The 27,409-nt window shown below is 35.5% G+C and overlaps 1 protein-coding gene across 1 annotated transcript in view; it reads right to left on the minus strand.

The window, feature by feature from the left end:
- The window catches only part of FAM135B (family with sequence similarity 135 member B), a 412,962-nt gene that overhangs the window by 92,739 nt on the left and 292,814 nt on the right, over positions 1–27,409 (minus strand). Inside the window, exon 7 of the mRNA XM_031947238.1 lies at positions 21,590–21,716. Coding sequence (XP_031803098.1) covers positions 21,590–21,716 — 127 coding nt within the window. The remainder of the gene's footprint in view (positions 1–21,589; positions 21,717–27,409) is intronic.

Raw genomic sequence — 27,409 nt, forward strand, 5'->3', positions numbered from 1 at the left:
AGTTTTGTTGCCTCATCACTTGTTGTTTCATTTTTCTTTGTTTTGTTATATTTACTTCAGAAATTCCTGGGTTTGTTTAAATGCCATCTTCCCTTCTCTTATTAACAGTTTCTTGATGTATCTGTGTGCACACAACTTTTTAAACTGAATTTTTTTCTGGAATCTTTGGTAACTTCAGTCTTTATGTTTTTATATGCCTATTATTCAGTATTTCATTTCTTTTCTTTTGAAGGCAAATCTGGAACTCAAAGGAGTCTCTGCCAGTTCCCACACTTGCTGGGGAATTCACTTTTCACTAGGGTCAATGCTTACATCAAATTATATCCCAGCTAGATTCTCGTCTCCTTTCCTTCTGGCCAGGCATGCTACACACTGGCAACTTACTCTATTCTAAAGAATTGAAGTTCAATGGCTGAGATTTCCCAGGCTGACTAAACTTCTGATTTCTTATAACTCCACCTCCAGTGTGGTCATTAATCACCAGTCTCCTGCAAAGCTGTATTGCCACAGGATGTCTCATTTGGAAGCAGGTCTCAGTGCCACATGGAAAAAGTCTATTTCATCCCTCTGGGAGAGTGGCAGCAGTGAAACTTGGAACTCTTCCAATGGATGAGACTCTAGTGAATCCTCCTGGGGCTCAGAGGTCTAAGAAAAAGTGATTATTCTCACTTTCAGCCATAGAAGTCTACTTAATTCTATTTTTAAGGGAGTTTTTTTCCCCTCAGTGAATTTTTGTGCCTCTATTTCCAGTTGTTTAATTCTACTTTTTAAGTAATTCCACTTGTCATTGGCTTTTCTACCTTCATTACCCCTTGGCTTACTGTTTTAAAGTTAATTTCTTTTGTATTCGTGTGTGTGTGTGTCTCCTTTACCAAACTGTCGATACATTTTTCATGATTTTCTTGCATCACTCTCATTTCTTTTTGCAATTTTTCCTCTACCACTTTTACTAAATTTTCAAAATTATTTTTTCAGCCCTTGCATGACATCAGGCCAATTGGTAATTTTTTTGGAAGCTTTGGATAGGGGAGCTTTGACTTTGCTTTCTTCTGAGTGTGTATTGTGATCTTTCTTTTCACCTTAGCAACATTCTATACTCAGAATTTTTTTCTGTTGTCCACTCATTTTCCCAGTCCATTACTTGGCTTTTACATATTTGTTAAAGTAGGGGCCCTGATTCCAGTATAGAGGCTCCATGTTCCTAAACTTAGGAGTTTTGTATAGTTGTTTTCAGAGACACTTTTAGGGAGCTGTAAATTTTCAGTTCTTCCAAAGTGGTCTGATCTAAGGAAAGATGTTTGCTACTCTGCAAATGATCACAAGCACTGGGATTGTAAGGAGGGTTCCAAGTCCACTATGGTTGTAAGCTCTGTTATAGTTGTACTCTTCCCCACACTAGGAATGTGACCCAGTTCTGCAAACCACGTTTGGGCAGAGCAACAGAGTCTTGCCTCTGTGTTAGCAAAGACCCCTCCCCTTCTCACCATGCATGGACTGAGAGATCCAGAAGCAACTGCTACTGACTCATGGCTCCCAAAACCTGCTCCTGGTTTTCTGGGACCAGGTCTGTGATGGTGTAGTCTGCACTAGACTTTGTTAACTCTCTCACGTAGTGCAACAGACTTTTTTCTGCTAACTTTCTAAGTTGTCTAAAGCTGGAAAACTGTTTCACTCCTTATTTTTGTCAGTTCTGCTGCCCTAGAGCCATTTTCAAAGATGTTTCAAAAGACTTGGAGGAGAACTCAGGTCTCTGCCTTCTTGGATCTCCATCCTACCCTGTGATATTTACAAAAATCATATCAATGCTTTCATGATTATCTTAAATCTGTACTAATATAGAAATTGGAACTGTTTTTTGTATTTCTAATGAAATTCTTTTAAATCTCCAGTTTAAATTATAGAATCAAATTGATTCAATCCTAATATATGTAAGATAGAAGGAATCTTTGAACATAGAATTTTAGAAAATTATGTATACATATATATATATACACACACACGAAGAGAGAGAGAGAGAGAGAGAGAGAGAGAGAGAGAGAGAGAGCTTAAAGAACTTTATCAAATGCTAGAGTATAAAATGTTAGATCTCAATTTTTAACTAAAACAGATGATCATAGTGATAGTGATATATCAGGAGAAAAAAAGAAGAAATAGTTATATTTTTGCTTTGGGGCTGGGATATGATAGGAACAAATGCTACCCATCTCTTTTTACTTCTCTCTTCAAAGAGGGGTGGGGTAACGGTAGAAAGAAGGGCTATTTTCCAATTCCTTATCCAGAATAAAAGGTTTTATGGACACTACATTTTTTACAGATTGTCAATTACCTAAAAATGAAAATTTCTGTTTTCTTAATATAAAACACTAGAGTCGAGGGAAAGGCAGTCCCACTGGTAAATATTGCCAAGTCTTCAAACTTCTGATGAATAGATTTCCCAAAATTACCCTACTATTTCTAAAATGCAGATGCAGGCATTTGTGAATAAAGTTCGGGTGAAATAGCTCTCCTGCTGTGTTTCAAAGAAAGAAATGTACCGAACAGGATGTAGATGACAGCCATACAATGGATGGGTAGGAGCCCAAGAATTTTTCTGTCCAAATCAGTTCTAAATTCAGATTTAAAAGAAATTATGATGGGGGTTAAAGAGGGTTATTTATGTAAGGTTGACTGTAGGGGAACTCTAGACTCACAGACCTTGAAGTAAACTTGGAGAATGTATAATATCTGTGTCTATGTCTCTGTTTCTCTGTCTCTCTCTCAGTCTTTCCTTTCTTTTCTTCCTCTCTCCTCTCCTATTTTTTTCCCCATTCTCTCACCCTCCCCTCTACACCATTATAACTCAAAAGTTAATCCTGATTCATATATTTCCTTCACAATGTTTGTTCCTGATTTTATTTCTTAGCATAAAAAGATGTCCTTTAGGAAATGACATGGTAACACTAATCAGATTGGATGATGTATCTTCTAGTAAGTAAAGTAGTGTCTTGTAAGCAGCTCATATTCATATGAAAAAATCTCTGTCAGATAAAAACAATTTGGTAACTGGTTCTTCTCTGCAAATGATCGTGTAATATTCTGTATTGTGAGATTCAGCCTAATGAGCACTTGAAAGTGAAAATGATCATTATTTTCTGATTAATGAATAACCACAAGAATTAAGTATATGGTTTTTTATAATGGAAACTTGGAAAAGACAAAAACATCTATAAAATTATTGAGAACTTCAAAGTTCCTTAATATGGCATGCAATACACTTCCTAACTGGTGGCAAATTAATGTAAATTAAAAAATAAAGTCCAAATTTGGACTCCTTAATAACTCATTGAGGTAAAATAATGAAGACATTAATTAGTGCCTATCTCTTTTCAAGGAAGAGTCATTAACTAAGACCTTGAAAATTGGCATAGTTAGAGAAATACTAGAATATCACTGTAGCAGATACATGAAAAATATATTTCAAATGGAATAGATTTGAATCTAAGAGATTCAATAGGAGGTTACTGCAATACTCTAGGGGAAAAAAGGTGAAAAATAAATCAACTAGTTTTCATTAATTTTTTTTAGTTTTATTTTAGGATTAAGCTCCCTTCTCTAAGAAAAGCTAGTCCTAAAAGATAAACTAAACAAATACAGTTATTTTAAATCTATTTTACCTACAGATTTAGTGAATAGATTGATAAGACTTTGTCTTTAGTAGCAAATAAACTTTAAGTAAGAAATATGTTTTTTTAGGAATAAAATAATTATATGATTATAAGACTCTTTTTAAAGTCCTCTTTCTGGCAGCTAGAGAAAAGGGAGTTGACTAAGGTTAAGTTCCTCAGTTATTTTTATTTCTTTTTTACCTTACACTAGAGGTGAAATCTAAGTTGAGTAATGTAATTTTGGCAGCTGGAAGATTGAGGGGAGGGGTGACTGCTAACTATAAATTACAAGTTCTCCTGAAAGTGAGCTTTCTAGTTGCAAAAGGAGAAGGATTTCTGGGGGTAATCTCACTCTGACAGCAAGATGTTGTCAACAGTATGAATTTGGGTTAAGAAAGCCTGGAAAGATGACCTGTCTTTTTCAGTTGAATTATATTCAAAACTTTTTTGTACTCCTCTTTTCTGTTATAAAAATAAGCTTTATAAACCATCCCTTTGTTAGTAATTACTGATGAGTTAGGTGACCTGAACTAATGGTTAACTTGTAGGCATTTCATAATTCAGAACTAGGCCTGAAAAGAGAAACTGCCTGGAGGTAGATACATAGTCATATGCATAGAGATGTGGCCAGAATCTAGAGAGGAGAGAAAAGAAAGGCTGCAAAGGAGAATTAGGGCATAACCATCATGAGGGGGTGAGATGCTGAGATTGAGAAATCACCTTTGTGTATATGAAATCTCTTGGAGCTCCTGTAGTGATATATTTTAAGTCTCTAACATCTAAGATGGAAGAGTATCTCTTAACTGCAAAAGGGATCTCAGAGACAATTCCTAAATAATCTTATTTAGAGATAAAAGGATCCAAGATATACAAAAATGCTATAATAGAAATCTTAGATAATTAAATCATCTCATCGTGCTATTGAAGAAATGGGTGTTGAGAGAATCTTGCTCAGAACAAATACAGTTAGAGCTAAAATTTCTTAATCCAAGTCCATCTCATCAACAAATTTATCTCCAGATGCACTGTGATATAAATTTTGAAATCTGCCTGAGTTTGAGTCTTGGTGCTGAATACTACAACTTGGACGGTCTAATGGACATCATTTAACTTCTTTAAGTCTCAGTTTTTTCAACTGTAAAATGGAATAAATACTAAATGATCCTTAACATTTCTTCCAGATCTTTTATCCTATGAAAATGTGAGACTACAGGAATTATTGTTCAGACATTTGGATCATACAGCTTCCGGAGTCCTTTCTGTGCAGCAATAAATCCTAGGAGCTGAGAACATCCCTGACCTCATTTCTTTGTGTCCCTTATGAAATCATGCCTGCCCTCTGCTTTATTTCCTCTGGGCCTTGCTCTCTGCCTATGCTAATCTGATCAATTAATTCAACTTAAGGAGCTTCTGGTTGACAATGGCTTACTGATTTGGCTGGTTTTATGGAAGAACTGAGCACCAACTGGGGGATTTCAGCAACTAGAGCACATCTGGTTGGGATGCTCCAATAATGTGCATTTCAGAGGTTGGAAGAGCAAGCCTGACCATGGGTCATCCTGAGGCTATGCAGCAATGCAGAGAAAGTTGGCACCAGGACCACTGGCAGAAGGTGGAAAACTACTTAGGCAGCTCTGGCTTAGTTTATTCTCCAACAGAAAAGCTTTTTTTCAAAGGACCTGCCAGGGAATCATAGCGCAAGCTCTCATTTAGAACTTAGGGTATACATCAGTCTCATCCACTAGAATTATAAACACCTGGTAGATAAGGACTTATTGTATTTCATTTCATATGAGAATAGGGCTATATAATTGTACACTAGCATTATTAGCAGTGTTACACTATAGGTGAACATCAGCCTTGTGCACTAAAATTATAAATACCTGATATATAAGGACTTACTGTATTTTCATTTCATAGGGCTATATAATTGTACACACTAGCATTATTAGTAGTATTATACTATATAATAGTAGTGTTACACTATAGGTTAATATGGTCAAAGGATATAGATGGAAATTAGGTGCCATAATTTTTAAAGTGATGGCCTTGGAACCAAGAAGACCCGAGATAAAATTCTGCCTCAGTTGCTAACTAGCTTTGTAATTCTGGGTAAGTCACTTAACCAATATCAGTCTCTGTTTCCTCATCATTAAAATAAAGATGATAATAGCCTCTACCTTCCAGAGTTGCTGTGAGAATTAAGGGAGATACCAAATATAAATTATTTTACAAACATGGAAACACCATGATGTTGATGTTATTGCTATTAGGGCTAGAGTAAATCAATCAAGCAAGAGACATTTGCAAAGCATCACTATTTCAAGCATTTTGGGGGACACTGAGCATGAAAAAAAGATAAAAGTAAAAACAGATCTTTTTCTTGAGGAGATTAAAGTCCAGCCAAGAAAATCTTACATGTAAAATGATACTTAAGCTGAAGCATCAACAAAACTAGGAATTGTGAAAGAAAGCAGTGAGTAAGTAATGAATAGAAGAGTTCACAAAATCATCTCATCACATTAAATTAGCTTGCATAAAAGGAAATTTAGACCAAGAGAAATGAAATGATTTTCCAAGGTCACAATAAAATAAAAGGTAATTCTAAGATTAAAGAGAATGATAGATGCAAATGATTATGTAATGTACCTTATTGTTATGATAGGATACTCTCCTCAGAAATGCATTGCTGTCCTGGAGGACAGTATTTTGCTTACATGCTGAGACAGGTGTTTGGGAGAAAAAGATTAAAAAGGGATATTAAATTTAGAAAATTTCCAACTATTCAGTGTTTGGTTCTTCTTTGTCTTTGGCATGCTAGCCAAACAGGTGCACATTAGCATCTCCTGATAATGATGGGAATAGAGGACATGAAAAGTGGATGGGCAGAGATGAAGATTTGGAAAAGGGATAAAACATAGCTTTTGGATTAAAATAAATTTTGAATATTTAGATACATCCTACTATGCAAAGGTTTCAACACTTTGAAATCTAATTACCTCTCTAATATCATATTGCTCTCCATTTTGAATATTGGGGAATTGCCGCCTTCTTAGAAAACTACTAAAAGCACCTAAGAAAATATTTGGTTTCAAGTCACTGTCAAGTCCTTTATCATTTCCCTCCAAATTGTTTTATATATTAATGTGAAGTAGATCTGTCTCTGATTGCAACGATTTTGCTGATTATAATGAAGAGGGAAAGGTAATTGTATGAGAAACAATGAAAAAGCAACCCATCAGGGAAAAGAGTCTCAACTAATGTGTCCTGCTTCTTAACATGTAATTTACATATGTTTGACATGTGGATTTGTAGACTTATCAGTGGAAAAATCTCTCTAGAACTATTTGCTGACTAAGAAACAATCATATATTGTCTAGTTTTGGCTTTGATGGTAGAAATGTTGCTACTGGTTTCTCACAATAAGAAAAAGGGTAATCATTTCACAAGAGATACTGCTTTGAAGAAGTAATGTTGATGAAAACCAGACATCGCAGTGTGTTTAAAGATTCCTAGAATATGGAAAACCATCTCAGCTCAAGGACAAATGACATTGTGCCTCTGCTTCCATTTGTTGCTTAGAGAAATTTATTGGGAAAAAAGGATTTTTGCTCCTGATTTTTTTTTTCTGGTTGTTAGAGTTGATTGGATAAAAATGATGCTGCTTAAAAGAAAAAAATAATTTTGAGGCTTAGAAGAGTTGACTCTATGTCTTTGTCTATGTGTTTGCGTGTGTATGTATGTGTGTATGAAAGGTTCTGTTTGCTTTTTTTCCCCTGAACTGCCATATACTAACTGAGAAGTAGAAATCATTTAGATACTAAACATTGGAACAGTTCTAAGAATTGTGCAGATCCCAGGATCAAGGAAATTGCTTTTGCTGAAAGAGCATAGCATTTTTATCATACAACTGACAAAGGAACAGACCTGGAAACACTTTGCAGTTTCCTAATTCTTAGGGTTTTTGTTTTGTTGAAAGTGCTTAATATTGTCTCAGAAGCCTTGATGAGTAGTAGACTAGGTGACACAGCCCGTTAGAAAGTGGTCTCATTTATCTAAATGCTATCACTCGGTTATCTGAAGGAATGGGCTCTCTTATTTTACATTACACAAATATCCATAAGATCTAGAGAGCTAGCTTTTCCCAGGTATCCATTGACTACAGGTGTCTAGAATATGAGGCATTGGTCCTGCATCACTTTTACAATTTTCCACAATACAAGTGTGCCTTCTTAATTTTTCATAGAAAATGTTAAAAAAAAAAGTCAGAACTGAAAGGTATCTTAGAAATCCTGTGTTAACCCCTCCCAATTTACATAAGAGTAAACTAAAAGCTAGAGAGGAAAATGAGTTGTTCAGGAATAAGTGGTAGAATTGGGATTATATCCCTAGTCTCTCCCTATATTATTATCTTAATTTATATATGTTCTTTCTTCTCAACAAAGCTGTAGCCCCATCTTTCCCTCATCTTTCTGGAGCAGCACTCTTGATTTAATGTGTCCTTTACATGGAGACAGCTGAGTGGTTCTGGAGATAGAGTGCTGGGCTTAGAGTCAGGAAGGCCTGAGTTCAAATATGGCCACAGACTAAGTTTGGAAAAGTCACTTAATCTTTGTTTTCTTTAATTCACTGGAGAAGGAAATGGTAAGCCACTCTCGGATCTTTTTTCAAGAAAACTCTGGGTTACAATAATACAACAAAAGTAAACAGTATCATCATCCATCATCTCTGGGTTGGAGCATAGTTTTGTTCACATCAGTTGTTTAACAATGATTAGATGATAATAATAGTATATATTCTATAACCTTATACAGTGTTTATGTAGCACTTTCTGTTAATAAACTTACTGGATAAGGAGTGTCATTATAATTGCACCCACTTCACCAATGAAGAACCTGTCACAAATAATATGGTCATAAAGGCTTAACAATAGGCCTTTCTGAAAATGCATGACTTTAAGTTTAATCTCTATTATTAAAATTTTTGATTATTTTTTAAAATTTAGGCAATTGACAAAACAAAAAGTCAAGTCTTGGTTTATATAGCATTTGCCAATTTCCAAAGTATAAATGCACACACTGAAAATTTAACAATTGACTCACAAACCAATACAAACTGGTCCCAAAACACTCCTGTAGATACTCAAACATATCAAGGGACTTATTCGCTCAATCACATGACTAATTAAGTGGATGGGTCAAGACTCAATTAGAGATCTCCTCAGTTTAAACCAAATGTGCTTTCAGCAACATTAAATATGATGACAATGGAAGAAGAGGATGAAGGGAAAAAACAAAACAAAACTTTGAAAACCTTTTGACTTGACTTCATAGTACTCTGTACTTACTAATTTTTGCCAATTAAACAAAGGGTGGAATTCCTTAATAAGTTATGCCATCATTATTTAAAACTTCTTTCAAGAAGCATTCATATTTCTCTATATCTGTTTTCCTTTTCTATTAAATTTTTTGTTAAAGTGAAATGGGAGGAAAAGAAAAAATACTTTTAGTGAAATTTTATAAAAGGATTTCTTTCTCGGACCATGCAAATTGATTTCAGGGTTGAAAAATTGGTCCATTATAAAAAATTTCCCACCTTCCCAATTATCGCTCAATTTTCTCCCAATTTTACACACACACACACACACACACACGCACGCACACGCACACACACACACACACACACACACACACACACACTTCTTTCCTTTGAGCCGATGACTGCAAACCCATGAATGCAAAGGCAATATTTGACTTTTCATTTCCACATTTTATATCTCAAACTGTGCTCCTTCTTTCCAAGGGTTGCCTCCATATTGGTGGTTCTGCATTGAACTCTCTTTCCATGGGAATAGAAGTCCCAAGCTTTTACACCTGAGGATGGAATTTTAGTTCTCACAGTGATTTTAGAACCAAGATGTATCTTTATATTTCAACTAAATTAGTCTTTTAAAGTTGGCTAGGATAAAGCTGGTTATCATACTTTCTTTGCTGGATATATTTTGTGAAATTTGTCCCAGGCAACACAAATTGTTAATTAACATCTCTGGCTTTGAAAAAATCCCTTGGGCACCTCCGAGCTGGAATGAAGCACTGGGGTAATAAGATGACTCAATAAGATGATGGAGGGTAATAAGATGACTCATTATTACCAAATTATTTTGGTAATAATGAGTCATCTTATTACCATAATATCAACTTAGATTTATATATGGCTTTGAAGTTACCTATTGATTTTGCATATATTATCAAATATTAGGCTCATGTGAAATACAGTGATAAATGAATGTAAACCCTTTATATATGTGAGGTTTATTATACCACCTGTAATTATCTGAATGAGCCCACTGCTTGTGAATGAAATATGTTCTCTATGGAATATATAGTTGCCACGTCTAGGGGTAATGAATTATCTATGTATATTCAGAGGACACTGTTCACTTGTTGGCACTACAACATAGATTTGAAATATTTGTTTTATTATCTAGCTAACAAAAATACAGGTAACTAGCATTTCTTTAGAGATTTTGCTTGAATAGCACTTAAGGCAGTGACTGGTGTATACATATAGGCACTGTGTCAGTGTTAGTTATTATCATTATCATTATATAGGGCTTTAAGATTTGGAAAACATTTGATCAACTCGATTCTGCTATTTATAAATCCTTTTCCCACTTATGACTTCAACTCTCTCCCTTTTGAAATTAATTCTTTTAAGTATCAAGTAAAATTCCAGTATATTCCCTCTGTTAATTATTTCCTATTTTATTCTGTATTTAACTGGATACACACACACACACACACACAATACACATCTGTTTCCACATTATCTTCCTCATTACATTATAAATTTCTTTAGGACAGGAGGTGTTTTTTGCCTCCTTGGTAACTTGGTAACACAGTGCTGGCATATAGTAGGTACTTAATAAGTATTTATTGACTTGAATAATTAAGTTGTCTTATCTCTTTCATTTTTCACTTGACGTTCAAATTTCTAATTTAAGATCACATCTAAACATAAATAATATGTTCTACTCTTTAATATTCTGTGAACTAAACTGGCTTCCACACTTAGTTTTCTATGGCACCAAAATTCTCTCAAGATTCACTTAGAAGGCAAGAAATGCTTTTCTTTAGAGATTGTAAATCTAATTTCACAATAGTTATAGTCAATTCCTTCATAGTCTTTCCTAAGTGAATATAAAGACTGTTTATTTATTATCCAGGGACACATTCTCTTTTTTGTGCGTAGAAAGTGCTATTGCTTTTATATCTTGAGCTTCTGTTTATACCCAATCTCTCCAATAACACTTGTTTTCTTGATAATCTTTGAATAAGACAATCTATCTCCTAACTATAGCTACCTTCAATGTCTGTCCTTAGAGTTTATATATAAAACCTAAGACTAATGTGCTCTCCCCTCTCATGTCAGCTTCTGGAATTACAGAGCTTCTTTCAAGAAATTCTACCTTCTGTAATAGGCCTTTCCAATACTATTGCCTTTCCTGTGAGATATCCTCCAATTTACCTGGTATATATCTTGTACATACCTAATTGTTTGCCTCCATCCACTAGAATGTGAGCTCTTTCAGAATGAAGACTGTTCTTTTGCTTTTGTTATATCCCTGTTGTTTAGCATGGTACCTAGCACAAAATATGCTCTTATAAATGCTTATTGACTTGACCTCTATTCTCTTTCTATGTAACTTCCATTTTTGTCCCTAGTTGTGTTGGGTATGGGTAGGAGAGTGGAGACAGATGGAACAAGGAACCTGCTGATTACAAAGTTAAGATTGATTCTTCCAGTTGACAATTAAGAGTGGGTGGATCCCTACTCATGGGGTCCTTAAATAAAGAAATGAGTATAAAATGTTAGAAAATGAGGAATAATAATAGTAATGCATTCTAATAAGTGCTTTGCAGTTTACAAAATGAAAATTTTATATGTGGAAAGGCTATTTCCTCAAATTAAAAGTGAGGAAATTGAGACTCAGAGATTGAAAGGGATCTGGAGGCTTTATTGTCTCTAGACCATGAACACATGTTGTTTAATTAAATTCATAGCATAGGCTGGAACACCTAAGACTGCATCCCTAACTCTTGCTGACATCACACACATACACTTTCATAAAAATGAAACTCGATATGGTGAGTTCAGGGCAATCCCGTTTCCAACAGTCTTAGTATTTTAGTACTTTGATGGAACTTAGATATCCTTGGATCTAACAGATATGGTAAATACAATCCAGAGAAGAGAAATGCCAACCTGGAGGTAAATGAAAAAAAATTTAGGGGAAGCCTGCAGCCTGATGAGGGCCTGGTTAAATGATAAATGGGAAATTTTTGTCATTTCAATACACCCCACCCCATGATTTTTCATGTAAATCAGCTCATTTGAGCATGAAATTTCAGTTTCAGCAAATGTCTTTGTGAAGAAAGGACTTTATTTATTTATTTTTTTGAAAGGAACACCTGTTCCCTAATCTTCCCAGCTGACACCACAATCTGGGCATATTCTGATTTTATTTGCTACCGAATTACGCTTCTCAGGGATTTGGGCTTGAAGCTCCAGGGCTCCTGGATTCTGTCCTAAGCTTGGCTTCCCTTCAGCTGTTGGATGGGGCATCAAGGCAAAGCTATAGCATTTCTAAGAGTGGATCGCTGGTTGTTCCCCAAATGGAAATTTCACAGAAATAGAATCAAATCCTACAAATAACCAGGCCTGCTAAGCTTAAATATCTATAAACAGGGTATCCTCTGACTCCCATAAAGATGATGAGACTAGAGTTACTAGGTTTACATGACAGAAGTGAGCATAACTAAGATCATTTCAAATAAATGTTGTGGAAGCTGTGCATTATTGTTTTGATTCATCTTGATTCAGTCAATGCCTATTGTCCAATCTCAGTTACTTCTATGAAAATGGGCTGGGAGCAAGGGAGAGTGGACATTAAATAAGGACTAAAGTCCTTTTCATTACTTTTATGATTTTATGAATATATACTATTTCCAAATGTTGTTTCTAAAACCAAAACCTTTTTTGAGCTTTATTTATATAGAAGGAAAGAAACTGAGGCTGAGAAATAGTGAGTGATCTGTCAAAAATAAACACATATGACTTCAGCAAGTTGAATAATATTAATCATAACAGCCTGAATTTATATAGGATTTTAATAATTGTTCAGAAAATCAACATGCAATGGAGTTAACCAAAAGATCATTAGAGTTGAAATTAGAAGACCAAGTGTACTACTTTTCTCCAGGGCTTCCTCACCTGGCTTCCAGTTCCATCTCTTCTGCTCTAAGGCTTTGTTGGAAGTAACTAAATCACTAAAACTCTCTAAGTGAAAATTTTCTTTGTCTGAAAAGTGAGAATAATATTTCTCCAAGCTATTTTACCTTTTCCCCCTTTTTTTGGATCCTTATAATAATAAATATGCATTATGACATTATGATGCATATTTTAAAGATGGTCTTTGTCATGTTCCAAGACTTTTAATAATAGCCTGTTAAAATTAAGAGCAGGCTTACAAATCACTGAGGTAAGACCACGGGACATAAATGGGAACACCTGGGGCAAGTCAGTTGAATGGGGTTGAGGGAGGGATGATCCCAAGTAGTCAATGTACCTTTGTTGAGTGTAATTATACCAGGAGAGGGGGAATTCCAAAACACATCTCTCTCAGATATTACAGCAGGATAAGGTAGGGGAGACCTGGTACTGAAGATGGTGGGTCCTGAAAAAAACTTGGGAATCTCAGAAATGGACCTTGTGGTATAGAAATGGCATAGACCTAAAATCTTCCATCTTACTGATGGCTTTTTAACCATAATCTTGTTCTCTGGGACTCTGGGATCCGATTAATGAGCTTTTCTTTTGTTAGACATTTACTTCACTTCTTGTACATGTCCAGCAATGTTGCCCCACATATACCAAGACCCCTGACCACTTAACCCCTCAAAAAATCTAGTTTCCCTTTATGTGTTTTTTTCCCATTGTGTAATGGGCTGATGTTTGAGTTGATGCACTGAGGTCCTAAGTACATGAGGCTAAATAGTAATTGGGCTATACTCTATTAATATACATGATTGGATAAAGAATGGCCCCTGCCCACTCTCCGCCCAAGTCCTGATGTGTTGTATAGGAAATGACGATTTTGGTGGGTGGAGGTAGAGAGAGACAGGAAGAGAAGCTGGGGGAGATTGGGTCTGGGTTCGATTCTCCTAGCTGCTGGTTGTGTGGCTGCTGGTCGAGCTAGCTTCTTGACTCAGCTGCACACATTGCTATCACCGATTATCTTCCACCTCCGATCCTTCTTCACTGAGAATAAAGACTGACGATTTTCCCCTACCCTGAATTCCTGACTCCTGCTGATTTTAAAATACACGGTCTTCACAACACCATTGCAATGTAAAATTTTTTAGGAAAGGAGCTGTCCTATTTGTATTGCATCAAAAGCATTTAACCTTGAAGCTGGCACATAGTTCACATTTAACAAATACTTTATCATTAAGCATCCATTCATTCAATCTCTCCCTGGATTCCATCTTCCTAGAAAAAGTCCTTCTTAGTCTAGTCTAATTTCACTTCTTTTCAAAATACTGACATATCCTAAAGGAAGAGAAGAAATTTAGAGAAAATATTTCAGAGATACAGAAAGCCTTGAACTTAAACATACTTTTTCATCAAAGTCTCTTTCCTTTCCTGCAGATGCACTAGCTCCTGAGCCATGGCAATACCAACTCAGACCTATAGAACACAGACATTACAACTTCTCTAATCACTATTTAACAAAGACAGATCTCCAGCAGAGCATGGAGAGATGCACACCTGCTGGATCTGCCCCAATCAGCCCAAAACACATTCCTAATCTTCCCTTAGGTTTATACCATATTCAAACGCTATTATTACACCTTTAAGAAGTCAAGACAGCTGATCTATGCACCATGAAATAGGCAGCTATTTTCAATACACCAGTCAACTAACATTTATATGTTTAGTATATGTCAGACACCATGATAAACACTGAGGATGCAAAAAAGAGAAAATAAAAATCAATTGCTCTCATAGAAATAGGAGTACAGGAAAATATGTTAAAAATATGTACAAACTGTATATATGTGTGTATGTCTTTATATATATATATATATATATATATATATATGTACATGTATACACAGAAAACATAATAGGAAAGTTAAAAAGAATAGAAGCTTTGGGGAAAAACATAATGAGTTTAGATTCGGACCTCCATTAGGTTGACTAGAGGTATCATAAAAAACAAATCTCTGGACTACAACTTCTATGTTGGGCCTCATATTGTATTTGAAGGAAGTAGAACAAGAGAAAAAGTCAAGAAGCCTATATGGCAAAACAGTGTATCTCTAAACTTATTACCCAAGTAGCTTTCCCTCTATATCTATTTTGTCTTCCCCTGTATTGTGTCTATCTCAGGAAGATTTTCAGACATTATTGCAAGATCTTAGAAACAGAAAATACCCAAAGATTAGATGCCAATATTTCTCACAAGTTTCATGACTCATATTGTACTTAATAACCTCTGGAACTTTTCTTTTTGTTTCAGGTATACTTCTGTTATATGTCATAAAACCATGGTGGTAGTTGCTCAGCAATTTTTTAGTCAGTCTGACTTTCTTCACAACCCTATTTGGGGTTTTCTAAATTGGAGTTTGCCATTTCCTTCTCCAGTTCATTTTATAAAGAGAGAAGGAAACTAAGGCAAACAAGATTAAGTTACTTTTCAAGGGTTACAAAGCGAGTATCTGAGGCCAGATTTTTAACTCACGAAGTTGAAACTTTCTGACTCCAGGGCCCATCACTTTAATAAACTGTGTTACCTAGTTGTCCTATAAACTGTATACTTAGACCTGAATCTATGGAATGTTGCATCTCTGAAAAATCATGACCAGTTATCTCAAGAAAACAGCACTTTTCATCTTTCTCTTCGAATTCTAAAATTGAACTCCTTGAAATGTAGACCTGGACAGACGTCTCCATGAAATCAATGGACAGAACACCTGACCTCATTTCTTTAATCTCCAGAAAGACTGGATCGGCCTCTAAAGGACTCTTTATTTAATAACTCCTATGCATTCTTTCATTCCCATTTCTTCATGTTATCTTCACTCACCACACTATGGTTCTTAACTGGTTCCTCTTGTGATCAGTGGTAAAAATTTTTGGAGATACTAGGGTAGGATTTGAAGTCTATGTGCATGGAAGAGAGAATGATTAAATGACTTATATGTGTTGAAAATATAAAACTTGGTCTTATTAGCAGAATTAGATTTCACTTAGAAAATAGTCCCAATTTTAGTTATTTGAATATTTTAAATATTTTATTTTGTATATTAAATTACTCAGTCCACCATTTAGTCCACAGATAAGAATTTTTACAATTAAGTAAATTTCTCATCTGGTACCTGATCCTCTGCTGAGAAACCTTCCCACCTTCTAGGTGACTACCTAGGTTAGTCATACACACACACACACACACACACACATACACACACACACCCCATGACTTTTTGCCTATACTGTAAGCCAGGGATTATTAATGTAGCGTCCACAGACACCCAAGCTTACAGATAGATTTCATATCCTCAGATGGAAAAAAAAATACAGGTTTATCTTCTCCAATCTCTAACTAACTAAAATTTAATATTTAATTCAATTATGAATTAAAAAACAAAACAATATTAAGAGAAGGGGCTCATAAATTTAACCAAACTACCAAAGGGTCTATAATACAAAAAAGATTAAGAGTCCAAGCCCACCCCAAGTTTCCTCAGTGTGGTAAAAACTGCAAATGCTTGTATATTCCATTGACTCAGAAGCCTCCACACTACAGTGAATCACTTCTTCACAAGCTTGGGGTAAATACCCCTTTTCTCAATCAGCAATGGAGTGAAACAAGGTTGTGTGCTTACTCTCATGCTTTTTAGCATGTTGTTTGCAGCTATGCCTTCCAAGAGGACAAAGATGGCATCAAAGTTAACTACCACACTGATGGCAAATTCTCCAACTTGAAAAGGCTATAGCCAAAACTAAAGTGGAGAGAGTTTGATTGTAGATGGCTGTACACTCATTCAATGGAACCTTAAAGCTGAGATATGACATATTATGGATCGATTCTCTGCTGATTTCTGCTACCTTAACAATTAGCACCAAGAAAACACAGGTCCTCCCATCACCCTCAGCACACCATCCATATGTGGAACCATCAGTTACAGCAAATAGTGAAGTTTTGAATGCTGTGGATGGATTCACTTACCTTGGCAGTATGTTTTCAAGGAATGTCCACATAGATAAACTAATAATTGAGAGGTTGACATCATATTGCCAGAGCTCAGTGTTTGGAGGCTCCAAAGAAAAGTGTGGAACAGGAGAGGTATTAGACTTGCTACAGAGCTGTTGTTCTGACCTCATTGTTGTTCACCAGTGAAATTTGGACATTTTACCAGCACCACAGCAGGAAATTGAATCACTTCCATTTGAACGGACTTAGGAAGCTCTAAAGATCTCCTAGACATTAAGGTCCTTTCTTAAACTAAATTGCCAAGCATTCCAACTCTACTGCGAGAGCACAACTCCATCGGGCTGGCCACATTGGTAGAATGCCCAAAATACACTTGCCAAAAAGTTTGTTTTCTGAAGGACTCACACAGGGCAAGCACTCACAAGGTGGTCAGAAAAAGTGATACAAGAACATTTTCAAAGTCTTTCTTAAGTACTTAAGTACTTTTATAATCATTTGGGAGACCCTGGTACAGGACGACCTAGTATGGTGTGCCATCATCAGAGAAAGTGCTGTGCTCTATGAGCAAAGCAGATTGAATTAGCTGAGAAAAAAATAACATGAAATGTACAGTATTAGAGAAGCTATCCAATGTTAATATGTCTATTGGTGTCCACTTGTGGGTAGAGCTCATATTGGTTTGTCAGCCACAATTGTTCACACTAACTTTATACTAACATAGTGATATTATTTTGTTTAACTTTGTAAACAAATAATAACCAACCAACAGTGAATCCCTGGAATAAAGTCTTAGTAAATAGACCTAAAAAGCAATTTTTTGCATTTCTATTGCATTCAGCAATTTGTTTTCATAATTAATAACTACAACATATTCTTCAATTTGTCAGGAGTTACTGATTTCTTCAATTTGGACACTCCTTTACCTATTGTTCCCTATAAAAAATAATGAATTTTGATGGAAAGAACACTAATTCTAGAGCCAACAAAAATGTTTTAAAATCTAATCCTTGATAGTTATTACTTAAGTGACATTTCTCCAGCCATATAACTTCCCTGAGCCTCAGTTTCTCCTTCTGTAAAATAAATGATTTAACTCAATTACCTCTGAGGATCCTTTCACTCACACCAGATTTTTGATCCTATCTCTAATTGTGGGTCTCTCTATAAATTAATAGTCCCTAAAAGTTTTTACATTCAGATAACATACCATTTTCTGTCCAGCCTCTTGATGAGCTTCTCTAAACTTAACTAGGTTGCCTCTATAGGGACATCATGGTATTATTAGAATCCTGAATGTGGACTCAGGGAGATATGGATTTAAATTCTACCATTATACTTAGTAGCTATCTGGATCCTGACAAGTCACTTCAATACTCTTATCCACACTTCTCTCATAAGCAAGATGAAATATTTGGACCCAGAGATCTCTAAGATTCCTTTTTGCTTTAAATCTATGCTTCTTTATCATTTAACTAAAAATCACTATACCAAAACCTTTCTAGTTTGTTATGGCCTACTAGAATTTAATTCTGACATTTAAGAAACCAACGCAGCTGAGGAAGAATTCAATTATACTACTACTAAGTCACATGTAGATAGTAAATTTTGAACATGCAAAATGCTACCCTTTTATAGCAACTCTATGGATTGGAACACACAATGATCATCTTTAGTTTACAAATAAACAAATGAATATATATATTTTGCTGTGGCAATTAGGGTTAAGTGACTTGCCCAGGGTCACACAGACAGAATATATCAAGTATCTGAAACCAGATTTGAACTCAGATCCTTCTGACTTCAGGGCTAGTTCTCTATCCACTACACCAACTAGCTGACCCTGAAATAAAAGATTTTTAACAACATCTTTGCCCAGGGTTATAGCGGGTGATCATTAGGATTGGAAAATAGCTTTTTTCCTTACTTCAGATCATTTTCTCCTTCCACTGTGCTCTATTGCCCAATTTCCAATGGAAATCTCTTTCCTTGAAAGGCCCAAAATGACCTCTTCTCAATGAGGTCCTTCAAGTGTGCAGCAGTTGCATGTTCCCTGTGTTTTTCCCATTAACGCTAATGGTGGAGCTAGGAGTTTATACCAAGAGGCGCTCAGACCCCCTGCAGCTTTGGAAATGAAGTCCCTGCATGCTGGGAAATGAAGTCAGGGAGGGGTGATTCAATGGTTAAGCAGCACATTACAAGATGTTCCCTATAGATCAAGCAGGAGTTCACTGTGTTCATGAGGAAAAGCAGAACATTTCCACCTTTGGGGGAAAGGGGGGAGTGGGTCACTCTTTAGACCCATAAAAATCTTTCACAGTATTATTAAAAATACTGGCCCCTAATGCATCCTTTATAAGGTTCACAGTCCAAGTCCAAGGGCAAGGTTGTGAAAAACAGAATTCCATATATATTTCATATTCTATTATATATATGCATATATGTACATATATATATATATATTCTAAATTAAGGTTGAGTCTGTCTCTGTAACCTCTTTCATTTCCTTATTCCTCACTGTCCTCCCTAATATTGTCACATCATTCTATTCCAAAACCTCCTATCTTTTTACCCCAGACTAGAAGGTAACAAAGTACAGTGGGAAGACCACTGACTCTGAATTCAAAGGACATATGGTTATATCCCACTTCTGAAAGTATCTGTGTGACTTTGAGTACATCATGTAATGTCTTGAGATCCCTATTTCTAGATCTATAAGATGGTAGGGGTGGAGAAAAAGTTCTACCATATGTGATTGGTGGCCCTAATTTTTTTTGCTTTTTTGTTTGTAATACTTATATTACAGGTTTCATTCATCAAATCTCTCTCTCTAGTATGTAATTCATAACAAGCCAGATTAATTTTAGTGAACAGAATTCATCAGGTCCTATTCTTAGTCAAAAAGGGTCTATGATTTCTTATAACTCAAGGCACTCACCAATCAGCTTCCACCCTAATTTTCAGCATCCTTCCTTCTTCCCCTACCTTCTTTTCCTTTCATCCTCCCATCTATCCTTCCTTCCTTCTTTCCTTCTTTCCATCTTTCCTTCCTTCCTTTTTTCTTTCCTTCTTTCTTTCCTTCTTTTCTCTTTTCCTTCCTTCTCCCTCTACTTACTCCCTTCCTTCTTTCTATCTCTACTTACTCCCTTCCTTTTTTTCCTACTTCCTTACTTTCCTTCCTTTCATCCTCCCATCTATCCTTCCTTCCTTTCATTCTTCCTTCCACCTTTCCTTTTTTCTATTATTTCTTCACTCCCTCTCTTCATTCTTCCTCCCTCTCTTCTTCCTTCCTGCCTTCCTTCTTTCATTCCAACTTCCCTTTCTCTAGAGACAATTAGGATTAAGTGATTTGCCCAGGGCCACATACTAATGAATGTTTGAGGCCAGATGGGAACCTATGTCCTTCTGGTACAGGCTCTTTACTGGATTCTCTGTGCCACGGACCAGTCCCTAGCCTTATTTCTGAAGATTATTGTGAGACATTCAGTTCCCTGGTTAATCTGTAACAGTCACTATTACCCATGACCTGTTGGGGAATTTTCCAACTCTGAGTCTTTGCTTAAACCATTTACTATAAGGGGAGTATCTTCCTCACCTATCACTGCCTGGGGAAATTATAGGATTATAGAATTCATATCTAGAGAGGGATTCAGAGTTTATATGTCTGAAATCTTCATTTTGCTGACAGGGAAATTAAGTTCCAGAAAGTTATTTGTCCATCACATTAGGATAACAATCAGGAAAGCTAAGCTTTGAACTCTAGTTATATGATTCCTGTTTTAGAAGTGCTTCTATCATACCATGGTCCCAGCCATCCTCTACAAAGTTTTCCCTGATTTCTCAATTTGGACATTACCTTTCTTAGGAGCTAATATGATATCTCCTAAGCAATAATAATATTTCATTTTATATCTCAGATATTGATATAATGACAGTGACATAGGAATAAATATTGGATCTATAATTTCATGAATAACTTCCCTCTATAAACACAAGTCTCTGGCTGTCTGTAGCTTATAATCTTAGACAGAGAAATTCAGTGACTTGTCTGGTATTACATAGGCAAGGTGTGTCAGAAAAAGGACTTGAATCCAGCTCTCCTGGGCTTCAAGGCTACTTTTGTAGGTATTATTCCAAAATACCTCTTCAGCCATGCTATTTTCCACAAATGTTTTGTAAGCTCATTGAGGGTAAGCTTATTCAAGCTGCTATCTCCTATACTATATTGCATATGGTAGGTAATGAATAATATGATATGAGCTTGAAATTGCCTCCTACATGATATATAGAAGACAGTGTGGTATAGTGGGAAGAATTCTGGTTTGAGAGCTGGAAAAACTAAAATTGAATCCCTTATATAAAGATTACATTTGTATGATTTTAGGGAAGTTCCTTCTTCTCTGGGTCTCATTGCTTTCATTGTGAAAGGATGGGGGGTGGAGGAGACTTGGTGAGGAGGAATAGGATTGGACTAAATGACATTCTAAGATAATAAGTAGTCATGATCTCACAATCCTCCTTTTATGGGATTCATTCCAGAAGAAGATGATTCCATCAGGGCAGTCCTTAGAACAGAAATCAGAAAATAAATCATGTTGGGAAAGGAAGAACTGGTTCATGGTCAGGTACAACTTGAATAGTCAAGTTTCACATGGACCTTAGACTTTACCTCTGAGAAAGAAGGTTTGCAGTAACCAGCTCCAAAGACAAGGCTTTCTAAGGACATACTGGACTGTTCCGAACCTGACTCTGCGCTGCCCTTACCCAGCCACGATCCTTTCCCTGGGCGTGTAAAGCTAAAATGGAAAACATTGAGAAGAAAAATTAAGAAAAAATTCTTATTAGAAATCAAAATTTTACAAATAATAATAAAAATAAATTGTAAAATTTACTTATCACTTGGCATAAAAATATCACTGATATTTATTGATATGATAAACTTGAAAACATACTAGCTCTACAAAGTTCTAATTTTCCCTCAAGCTTGCTGCCTAAGTGACCATAGTAAGCAAATTATGATTTGATCTCCCTAAGCCTTAATTTGCTTATCTGTTATATAAGGACATGGACTCTGAGATCTTTTTCAATTCTAGTTCTATCATCTTATGATCCTAAATATTTTTTCAGATCATTCAACCACTTTTAAATAATAGAACATGCAAGTATGGATATGAAATAACCCTCTCAGTGTCATACAGAGAGAAAGGAGCAGAACAGAGATTCAAATCCAGTTTTTGTGACTCTGAGTCCAGTATTCTTTCAACTATACCAGCATTCTTTAAAAATACATTAAGAATTCAGTATATACCACAGTCTTTCATAGAGCTAGCTATCTAACAAACTAATTAAGTAAATAAATAGATAAGACAAACAGATAGATTAAAGAGATAGATTAGATAAGTGATAGAGGGAGAGAGAGAGATAAACATATATAGATTAGACACATGGATAAATAGATAAGTGAATGAAAAAATAAATTACAATAATTTCTGTATGACCTAGATTTAAGTCAAATTTTTCTGCTAATTATTCTGGAATAAATGAAAAGCTATAAAGGATTCTGGGAGATGAATAATTGGTAGTCAATTGTTCTGAATCCTATGCTGTAGCTTGCTGTGTTACATTGGGGAAGTTCCTTAACTTACCTAAATTCAATGTCTATAATATGAGGGCAAAAAAACCTCCCCTAACTACCTCATAATATTGGTGAAATCATTCAATGAATTGATGATATGAGCATGCTTTGAAAACAACAAGCTGGTAGACAACAAGAAAATATCTAATGGTCATAACAAGTGTGAAACTTGTGATGCTTGGTGCCTAACAATATGCTTTAATTTCCAACACTCTGCTGGAGCTAGGTATTGAATGAATAGTGAGAAGGTCATTGTATTTCATGAGTCATTAAGATTTTTTTTAAATATTGATTTTATTCTAGATTCCACCTGACTTGAAAGATTCTTAAAATGTATTAAGAAGAAAAAATCCAGTTCTTCATACAATAATTCAATGGAAACAGCCTGAAGTTTTGGAGGATGGGGGTTATTTCACATATGAGAAGAGGAGGAGGAGGAGGAGAATACAAGAGGAAAAAAGAGGAGAAGGAGGAGAAGGGAGAAGATAAGAGGTATGGGAGGAGAGAAAAGGGAAAGGAAGGTGAGAAGAGAAAAATGGGGAAAGACCTGAGAGAAAATGGGGAAAGGATAAAAGATAGGAGAGAGGAAGAGGAAGGAAAGGAGGGAGGGAAAGAGTGAGTTATGATCTCAAAAATACTAGAAAGGTGGAATTTTCCTCAGGATATTTCAAAATTTTACATTCTCATTAGACTATTATCAAAATTCTTTCTCACTCTGTGTTTGAATGCCAGTTTTGTATACTAGTTTTAGTGTTTTCTAGAGCCAAAAAATATGTGTCTGGGGAAGGGAAAAGGATAAATTTGGCAAATGGCACAGAAACTTTTTCCTCCCTCTGGAAAGTGACTAAAGAGATAGTAACATTTTGAGAAAAATAAAATAGGTATTATAACTATATATAATCATTGAGAAGAGGTTTTAGAACAAATAAAATCCTAGAAGAGTCTTAAAACAAAATGTGATACCATGAAATCCTCAGGAATATACAAGGTGTCTTAGTCAGTCAATAAATATTTATTAAGGACTTAATATGTGCCGGGAATGATCCTAAGTGCTAGGTATTCTAAAAAGGGAAGGGTGGCAAAGAGTCTTTATCTTCCAGTAGTACTCATTCTAAGTACATGCATAAATATATACTTATGAGATATATACAGAATAGGGGGAAGTCAGTCTGAGATGGGAAGGCATTTATTTGCAACTAGAGGATATAAGAGAGAGACTTGGAAAGACCTATAAAAGATAAGGTTTCAGATAAATCCTAAAAGAAATCAGAAAAAAAAAACTAGAAGTCAGAGGTTGTATAAGCAATACTATTCTTATTTGACAGATGAGGGAACTAAGACTTAATCTAAGCTGCCAATTTTGACACAAATTGATATCAATTAGGATCAGAACCAATCTTGCATGATTTCCTATCACACAGTTTCACTATATCATCTGATTTTTGTATATGTATCAATGGCTATAATAAAAAGGAATAATAGAAAAAGCAGAACATAAACCTGTCATTTTCTAGAACGTATGAGCTGATTAGGATTTTTGTTTTTGTTCAATCATTTCAGTGATTACTTATGTTTCATAACCCCACTTTGGATTTTCAAAGATACTAGAATGATTTGCCATTTTTTTCCAGTTCACTTTACAGATGAGGAAGATTAGGCAAACAGAATTAAAAAATGTGACCAAGATAGTCACACAGCTAGTAAGTATCTGAAGCAGGATTTGATCTCAGGTCTTATGACTTTAGACCTGGGACTCTCACTGCTGTACAACAAATCTGTCTGTCTTTGATAAGGATCTTAGAGTCCTACTAATTGAATACTCTCTCCTTTTAAAGAGGAAAATGAGGCACAAAAAAATAAATGTCCATATATTTTAGTCATTTTAATAACAATAGTTAACATTTATAATAAGTTTTAAAGTTTCCAAAAACTTTACATACATTAAAATATTTGATCACCACCATAATCCTGTAAGATAGGTGCTATTAATATTCCACTTTATAGATGAGGAAATTGAAGATCATAGAGACTGGGGTATCCAGGACTTCATAATTAGTATGTGTCCAGGGAAGGATTTTTAATCAGATCCAATACTTTTATTTATTCCCACCTAGATGGGAACAGTTATTATTTTAGCTGAAGGTATTTGGTGCTATTTGATGACCACTAAAAAGATATTAAAAACTGCAATTTTTAATACCACTTATCACACTGTTTTTAAGTTGTTTACATAGGTTGAGAGTTTCAGGGAAGAAAGTCACAATAATGCAGACACAGACTCTCAGAGTTTCTGAGAATCCTCAGGGATTTTGTTGTCTGTTTCCTACCATAAACACAAATATTCATATTCTCCAAGTGGTCATCCAATCTCAATCAGTGAAGGAAGAAGACTCCTCACTTCAGATAGTTTTAAATGTGGATTAGGTGATTTATATCAGTACATTTATCAATCAACAAACATTTATTAAGTTCTTTTATTTATTGTGCTGGAGATATAGATCCAAAGAATGAGAGAATCTCAATCCTCACGAAGCTTACCCTCCCACAAAAGTCTCCCATTTTAAATCATCTTCATCTGAAGGAATCTCAAAACTTGACCTTGAGCAGGTGAATCTGGATTTAGTTTCCTCACAGGTTAAATTTTGATGACAGATTCATCTTTGATGAATGAAAGATTCTGAGGAAGATACCTCAGAGAAAGCACCAGAGAGACAAGTTCAAATTCTACCTCAGACATGTGCTAGCTAGGGGACCCTTGGCATTTTATAAACTCTCACATTCAATTTAATTATCTTTAAAATGAGTCTATCATATTCTTCACAGGTTTGTTATAAAAATCAAACAAGATAACACATGCAAAAGTGCTTTGCAAACCTTAAATTGCTATTTATGTTGTTTTGTGGTTAAAATTATTATAATTATATTTCAGTAAGTACTTAAAGCAATAATGTCCCTTACATATCTAACCTGGGCTTGTTTGAGCACACTCAGATCATCTAAATTGGAAGTCTCTGCATGATCTACTATGTGGAGGGCAGCAACCTTCTTTGAGAAAATAACTATTTTTAAAACTGGGGACCCTGAGCTTCTTCCCTTTCTATCAGTTGCTCTTCACCAATCTTTCTGCTAATGAAAATGCTAAAATACAGAAAACATGAACTGGACTTGTTGGGGGGGAGGAACTTCTCTCCCCTTTTTCCCTCTAACCCTGGTTCCAAAAATTAGGTCTGGGGGTGTTTGCTTTGTTAATGAATGTTAAGGGATCTCCTGAAATTGTCTTTCTGAGTTGCCATATTTTCCAGAAACATGCAAAAGTATACTGAAGGCCATGAAGGGCCCCCCCCCCCAATATCCATCCCTCCATCTTGAACTGACATAATAATGTCTCATTTGCATCCCAAACTGGACTCTCTGTATGTCTTTCAGAGTTGAGACAAGCACCAGGCAGTCTGAAATAGTCTGAGAAATTGTGCAACTGGGACCTTGGTAAATAAGCAGATCATCATGTTTTCATGGTCCAGCAAGTTCCCAAAGGGAAAGAATGCAGCTTTTACCATCATCCTGCTCCTCCTCTTCACCTTTCCCCATCTTTACTGCACCTTTCCCCCTTTCATACCACACACTTTTAGGTGGAGAATTGAGTTTCTTCCTCCTTATTTTGTTGTACTGTCACAAATAGGCAACTTTCTGTAGGGAATGTGAAGTTGCAAATGTATTTATTTCTTTTGGAATAAACCTAGTTTTCACATAAGTTTCATGAAGTTGTGATTGCCTGTTGCCAGTTTCTATTTTGTGCTTTTTTCCTGTAGTTTTAGGTGCCAGAGGTGCTTCTCATGAAACCCAGAAGGTTCAGTCCCTAAAACCTTGGAACCATAATTGCAGTTGGGTTGATATAATTAGTCAGCCTATCATGGAAACCCTAAGAAGCCAGAATGCTTGAGACATGAGCCTGAATATATATATGGGGGGAGAGAGGTGGAACTTGGAACTCGTACTGAGATCTGTAGAAACTGAACTAAATTATGAACCTAATCTATCTTCTCCAGAGATTGAGGTAGTGTAAGATGGGAGGAAAATTAAGCTCTCAACTTGGTAGGAAAGTAAGCTTAAATATCTGTGATTACTTTTTAAGGTACTTTTGTAAATATTTCTTTGTAAAAGTGAATCTGGCTATTAGTAGCTAAATGGAACCAAGGGGTTAGTTGGAGACTATTACCTACAAGGGAGGGAACAACATCAATGGAGGATGATGCATTAGCAAAGTTCAGACACCATAATCCCATTAAGGATATAGGGACAACTCTGTTAGTAAATTTGTCTTACATTAAACTAAAATCAGCCTCTCTGTGGAAAAAAAAAAAGATACAGGGGAATTCTGGGGAAAGTGTGAAATCTAACCTACCTGGCTTTCTAAGCAATGAGACCCATGGTAATCAGTCTGCCACAGATCATTTTCAATGAATTATTATTTAGTTTAATTGAAGATCATCAGCAAGAGGGAACTTATGATTTCTTTTTTATTTAAGCTTTTATATTTTCAAAACATATGCAAAGATCATTTTTCAATATTGGGCCTTGCATAGCTTTGTGTTTCAAAATTTCCCCTCTTTTCCCTCACCCTCTCGCCTAGATAGCAAGCAATCCAATATATATATTATACATGTTGAAATATGTTAAATCCAATATGTATTAATTATTTATACAATTCTCTTGTTGCACAAGAAAAATCAAATCAAAAAGGAAAGAAAACGAGTAAGAAAACAAAATACAAGCAAACAACATCAAATAGAATACGAATGTTATGTTGTGAACCACATTCAGGGAATTCATCACTTCACAAATCATCTAGATTTA

This window comes from Sarcophilus harrisii, chromosome 1 (assembly GCF_902635505.1).
Source record: "Sarcophilus harrisii chromosome 1, mSarHar1.11, whole genome shotgun sequence".
NCBI lineage: Eukaryota > Metazoa > Chordata > Mammalia > Dasyuromorphia > Dasyuridae > Sarcophilus > Sarcophilus harrisii.